The sequence below is a fragment of the Beta vulgaris genome, chromosome 1 (assembly GCF_026745355.1).
Source record: "Beta vulgaris subsp. vulgaris cultivar EL10 chromosome 1, EL10.2, whole genome shotgun sequence".
NCBI classification, from domain to species: Eukaryota; Viridiplantae; Streptophyta; class Magnoliopsida; order Caryophyllales; family Amaranthaceae; genus Beta; species Beta vulgaris.
Window position 1 is genome coordinate 41,221,099 of NC_079202.1, and position 6,824 is coordinate 41,227,922.

At 30.8% G+C, this 6,824-nt stretch overlaps 1 protein-coding gene across 1 annotated transcript; it reads right to left on the reverse strand.

The window, feature by feature from the left end:
- Positions 1–778: 778 nt before the first annotated feature.
- Positions 779–4,763, reverse strand: LOC104884920 (petal death protein). The gene is made up of 6 exons (XM_010669624.4): positions 4,406–4,763; positions 3,029–3,102; positions 2,858–2,940; positions 2,478–2,502; positions 2,208–2,374; positions 779–1,413 (listed from the first exon to the last, which is right to left on the reverse strand). Exons 1-6 carry the CDS (start codon positions 4,597–4,599, stop codon positions 1,060–1,062), a joined length of 897 nt encoding a protein of 298 aa, XP_010667926.2. The 5' UTR covers positions 4,600–4,763; the 3' UTR covers positions 779–1,059.
- Between the last annotated feature and the right edge of the window lie 2,061 nt (positions 4,764–6,824).

Below are 6,824 nucleotides of genomic sequence, written 5' to 3' on the forward strand. Positions count from 1 at the left end.
GTTTTAATCACGGAAATGCTAAGGAAATTTCATTCCCAAAGTGTACCTAGTAGGGTTTGAGACCAAGTGAGATACAAACATTACCAATAGACCAAGTACTACTTAGGTGGGAGTATGTTTATGTTTAATTTTGGTAGTCAAATGAAATTCTAAGATTTGTATTTTTATTGCACATTTATTTCATCATTTTATATACTTTTTGGTTGAAAATTTTCTTACTATATTGTAAATGACAAATGTCTAAACATACTACAGAAATAAGAATTTTTTCTAAATTAAAGATTGAATGTTATTTTTATAGACGAAAATTAAATTTCTTCCGTAACAAAATAGATATTACACTTTGAAAATTGCAGTATTCACCTACTATATTTGACCATTCATTTTTTAATTTTAGATAAAATCAACTATTACTATATGATATGTTTCTGGATTCATCTCAATGTATATTTTCATAATATAATTTTTATTATTTTTACCAAATACACAATTAAAGTTACAATAATGGCTAAAGTAGCGTATCGACAAGCACGAAAGTCAAAAGCAACATCTATTTTGTTACGGAGGAAGTATGTTTGGTAAATATTTAGAGACATCTTCTAGAATGTTGATAGAGTTACATTTTTCTTCTTGGAAATTAATAGTGATTCAATAAACGAGTATACAAACTACTTATGGTTAATAAGCCTTATTAGTTTATCTTTCAGATCCCAACAATCCCAAATTTGAAGAAAGCAGAATGTCATTTCGGCCATCATAAGTTTTAACTAGAAAAATCTAGTAAAATGAAATTCATTTCATGATAAGGAAAATAACATTTAAGCAATATAAATATTTGACTCAAGGCCAAATAACAAAGATTACAACGCATGTGAACCTTGATCTAATTGCCAAGGTTGAATATGACAGCATGACTCGTGCATTATTTCAAAACCATATTAAACAAAGTGATAGTGATTCGAGCTCATGATTTCTAATGCCACAATTTGGCAAACTAATAAATAATTAAGACAAACCCACTTTTATGGATTGATTGGATTCAAACTCAGATCAAGATAATCAAGCTTTTGGGGTGAAACTCTTGAACTTAGTTTCAAGCTCATACCAGGATTCCAAACTGATCATATCATTGAATTCATTGAATGTAACCATTTGGTCAAAATCATCCCTAGTAGTTCCCTTCTCCTTAAGAGTCCTCAAGATACCCATCAAAGCCTTGGTTGTAGCATAAAGTGTTGAGAGTGAATGAGCAATCAAGTGAAAACCCATTTCTTGAAATTCAGCTGGTGTGTGCAATGGAGTCTTTCCACCTTCAATCATGTTTGCAATTCTCAAACCTTTCACATCTCTAACCACCTCTTTTAGCTCCTCCATGTTTGCAGGTGCCTCAACAAAAGTAGCATCAGCTCCAGCCTGTAGATGATTTTGGACATATAACGTCATATATAAATCTTCATATGATTTACATGTTGTAAAACAACTTTTATTCGCTAATATGGAAAGATGCATGATATCTATAAGTGAATTTCCCATATGTGACAAGTTAAGAACTTGTTTGTTCAAATCATGTATTTGATGACTAATTAAGATCAAAGTAAAATCCAACTTTACCTTGTGAGAGTCTCGGATCTAGATCCATAAATCTCATATCTAGATCAAGATTTAGTGGACTCATTAATGAATCTAGTATGACATTCTACATACTTTTCATGGGTCAATGATGACTTTAAAGCTGAAATGAATTTTTTTTATTTGTTACATGTTACTAACTGTACAAGCTTTTAGGAAAGTGAAAAAGTGCAGTTAAACTATAAGTAGAAAAAGTACCCCTCAAAAAGAAGTAGAAAAAGTATGTGGCAAATATGGGTCATGCTACATCTATCCGGTGGGTAGTTAACCCATTAGAAATACAACATTAAAAAATTATTAGAGTTGATGAGTTGGATTCCACTATTTATTTATTTCTATTAGTAGTGGGTTGTTGACCCACTGGATAGATAAAGTTTTTTCTGACAAATATATTACCAGAATGCGAATATGTGACAAATATATTGAGACTATAGAATATTATATAATGATAACTAGCAAGAGATTATCCAGATTGATTAATAGTGGTGACATTTCAAAAGAAGAGTAGAATAATAATGTTAGCCAGTAGTACTTGTCCATTTTAATAGAGATCTATACTAATTTTTGAGAGAAGATACCTCTCTGTAAAGGTTAGCACGCCTAATAGCTTCTTGAAGGCCATGGGGTGCTCTTGCATCAGTCCTTGCTACTAAGAAAAAATCAGAATCGGCAATGGCATCTCTTGCTGCTGCTATTTTAAGTGCATGTTCCTCTGCTGGTACAACCATCTTACCACGCATATGACCTAAGATAAATAATTAAGACACACAAGATGTGAATTAGTATCTATGTGGAGTGCCAAATTACTACATTTGCAAATTTATTATCCAAATTGCTAAAATACTTACCACATTTCTTTGGCCATACTTGATCCTGTAGAGAAGTTAATCCCAATTATTAGTATATATATAAATGTTAATTGTGTAATTTCTATAATTGAACCTCTTCCTTCTTATCCTTATATTTTCGTAAGCAATATATATTTATGCCGAATTTTCTTTACTAAGAATTTAGTGCCTTATAAATGGGTTTGTCTGGTAAGAGATCGTCTACTTTTAAATTAAAATTAGACAATGGTAAGCCCAATATTAGAAAGAGAATTAGTTCAATGATGACTAGGTTAATTTCTTTCAATGACTAGTTTAATCCATTCAGTGACTATATCTACTTTTATATTAAAATTAGACGGTTTCTTTTAATAATTTTTGCTTATTAAAAAGCTTTTTACCTCAAGAAAAACACCCTTGGCACCAGCTGCAATCAAGTCTTTGATGAACCTTTGAACATTAAGAGGGCCACCACCTCCGGTGTCTGTCATAAATCAAGAAATTACTTTGTTAATAAACAGCTTCGTTGTATTCAAGTATATGGAAAAAAGCAATTTCATATTGTGTTTTACCTCCATCAACAACGACGCACAAACTTGGAGCAGCAGCAGTTATTCTACGAACAACATCTACAACTTCTGCAGTTCTGCATCATACAACCATCAAATATATTAATTTTAGTTTTAATTTTTATATTAGTTCATATATGTTACAATATAGTATAAGTGTCCGAAATATAATTTTCTAAAATATTACTTTTAAAATAGTTAATAGTAGATATTACTCGTAAAACTATAGAGGATATGTCTATAGAGTAGAGCTCAACGACTAACGAGTATGTAATATTTCTAACCTTATTAATTTTTTTAATAAAAAAGTGGCATACTGTTAGTTTACTATTTTGTTTTTGACGGGTACTGTTGGTTTAATAATAATACACTATTATAAGCTCGTTAATGTGTTACTCCAAAAACCAATTATATATATTATTGTGTCAGTTACTCAGTCATTTTACACCAAAACATTAAAAGACATTATTATAAGAATTGATCGAGTCATAGGAATATCTAATAAGAAGAACCTTTACCCACCACTATTAGTATATCGCATATTGTTAAGCTTAATTGTCACACTATAGTTTATAATGTAACAATTTACAAATTATATATTTTTTTTTTTAAAAACGTCAATTAATGAAACATAAATGATAAAATGACATAAAATTGAAGTTATTATTTTCATAATTTATATATTATTACGTATATTACACAATAAATTATGGTGTATAAAATGTTACACCCACGCATACTCTAATTTATAATTTATACATAAATTCCAATCAAACTTAATGATAAAGAAAAAATATTTGTCTATATAGTGGGAGGCTTACGTAATGGGTTTTGGCAAAAAATTGACTTGATTATAACTTCAGTCATCTTTTTATATAAAAGAAAATAATATATCTACTCCCTCCGTTTCCTAAAGATCTTCCCACTTACTGTTCCTACAGATATCAAGGAAAATCAAGTTGTGTGTTGTGTGGGGCATTATATGAGTAAAGTAGGAGAGAGAAAGGGGTTAAGATAAATAAACAAATAAAAAGGGGTTGAAGTAGGAGAGAGAAAGGAAGTAAAATTGAATTAATAATGTAATGGTAGATCATATGATAGTGACATGAGAGGGTAAATAGGGAAATTTGTTTTGCCAAATAAGGAATAAAGCAAAAGAGGAAAGATCTTTTGGAAACACCAAATGGAAAGAGGGAAGATCTTTAGGAAACGGAGGGAGTAACACAAAATTTTAAGTTAATATTATTTTCCGAAATAGAAGCAATTAGAGCAACATATAACAAAAGCATTTAATAAATACTATTTTTTTGGCGGGTACTAATAATTAAGATAAAAAAATATATAAAGAAAAGGATAATGGAGAAAGATGAGAAAATATACGTGAGCAAACCAAAGTCAGGTAAGCCAAGAAGGGCAGCGGAAACACCAAAGCCAGAGACAAAACAAGCCTTAAAGCCAGTTTTGGCACAAATGGCTGCTGAGAAAGCGTCTTGGATACCCGGCATCAGAACCGATCCTTCCTCCGCTATCAAGCGGTGCATGGTTGTCTTTCCAACTACCTCAAGTGAACCCATTTTTACTTAGAGAGCTAGAGATAAATATAGAGAGAGAATTTAATTAGTGAGATGATCACTTGAAAGTAAGTTGTGTTTTGTTGCTCTGTTAGCTATTCTATTTATAGTAACAAACTAACAAGGTTGCATTGCCTAGGATGATGGTAGATTTTGTAATAGTATAGTAGGATGTGTTAAAATAATGTAAAAAAAATGTTGCGTGAGAAATTTCGTGGGAGTTTTTTTTTGGTTGGAAATTAAAGGAAATTTCGTGTTTTGTATTTTGTATTATGTATTTTGTAATTGTGCTTTGATTAAAATATAGGAGGGTGGAAAACGCAGACATCTCTGTGGGACCCATATTAGGTGAGTGATTACTTGGCATTTCCATCTTATGCATTATTGTAGTTTACGAAATAATGTGGGCACGTAGGAACATGTGTGTTTCATTATATTCTAGAATGCTGATAAGTGATAGATCATAGATTGATCATTGTAATGGGACTTCAAAAAGTCCAACCTAAGGTCCACCTAAATATTATAAATGTAAAAGGTTTCCGTTTAGTAGAAGGGAAAGAAATTGCTACTGAAGACGATATGATTCATTTGAATTTACGATACGTGTGGTGATTAGTTATAAATGGTGGTAATAGAAATTAATTTGTATGTAAATTTGTCAAGAAAATCTTTGTCCATTCTTATTGTACAATACAATCTGATTTGTGTGGAACCGGTTCACGTTAACATTAGTATATATCAGGCAAAACAACATATCATTACTGATAATCCACTATATTATGCGAAAACCCACTATATTATGCAGAAATCCACTATACATTCAGACCCATACTATATCATGCAAGAACTTACTATATTATTCAGACACACTCACTATATCATATAGAAACTCACTATATCATATAGGCACACACTATATCATATAGAAACTCACTATATCATTCAGAAATACACTATATCATATAGAAACTCACTATATCATTCAAACACACACTATATCAAGCAGAAACTCACTATATCATTCAGACACTCATTATATCATAAAGAAACTAAATCATTTAGGCACGTGTCATGATATATACTACGCAACTTAGATCTTCCTGTATGTTAAAACATTTTATTTAATTCCTCTATTATATTACATATAATTTCACATTATGTTTTCCGTTAATGAAATATACTATATTGTATATAAGTTCACTATATCTCTGTAAAATTCACTATATGAAGTTAATATCTTACCAATCCGGTGCACACTAAGTTAGTGTGCACCGGGTCCATTTGAGTTTTTTTACTTATTGTAATGCTAATCTATCATAAAGTGTCTATTTTTGTTCTTAAATTCTCATTTCCATTCAATACCACTTTGTAGCTGGTAATGAGTGGTAATGAAAATTGCTTCCCTTTGAAGGAAAAAAAACAATTCAAGTTTAGGGGTGATTGATTCGCCATGGAGAAAAAAAAAACACAAACTTGGGGTTGAAATCACCTCTTTAAGGAGATTTTAAGAATCCTTTCCTTATAAAATTACACTTAAAATTTATTCTCATTACCATTATTTATTAACGCATTCCCGACGGCCTGTTAAGTGTATCGACTATTCAAAGCTCTGTCGGACGAAAATAAGGTTAACTTTCGTAATTGAGTAAAAGTGGCTTCCTATTCAATTTTCATCCTCTTAATTAATAAGATCATTGACTTGTAGTGTTTCAAGGTAGAAGGGCTACGATATTCAAAAAGTTTGTTAATGTTATTGTTGTTCTTTGTTCTTGTCGTTGTTGCTGCAGTATGACGAAAACATAATTAACATACTATCAAATATCAATACATGTAAATAGAGGGGTAAATGAGGGTGTGTAAGGAGCCCAACAATACAAGGTCCCCAAAATATATTATTTTGAAAATTTTACTTCATATTTGAAGAAATAATCCTTGTTCCCCACGCTTAATAAATTTGTCAATGATTAATTTATCTTTAGATTTTAAACTTTCCATCTTTAGAACTCTAACCTTCCATCTTTCTTTTTTATAAATTTAGGGGCCCAATTTTCATGTTAGAATCGGGGCCCCAAAATCTTCAAGACGGCCCTGCATGTAAACATGTTCAAAATAAAGTATGAAGCAGTCCGACACCAATATATATGTGTTGTTGATCACCAAAATCTAATTAACCAAAAACTTATTGTCAGGAATGTGTTTCCTTAATTCATTGATTTTCAAGATTAGGA

Bases quoted from the DNA above. Each gene is read 5' to 3' on its own strand.
- LOC104884920 (XM_010669624.4), bottom strand. From the start codon at position 4,599: ATGGGTTCACTTGAGGTAGTTGGAAAGACAACCATGCACCGCTTGATA. The intron at 2,503-2,857 runs GTAAAAAGCTTT...ACTTCTCTACAG, and splicing joins CCAAGGGTGTTTTTCTTGAG to GATCAAGTATGGCCAAAGAA. The intron at 2,375-2,477 runs GTAAGTATTTTA...TATTTATCTTAG, and splicing joins AGTATGGCCAAAGAAATGTG to GTCATATGCGTGGTAAGATG.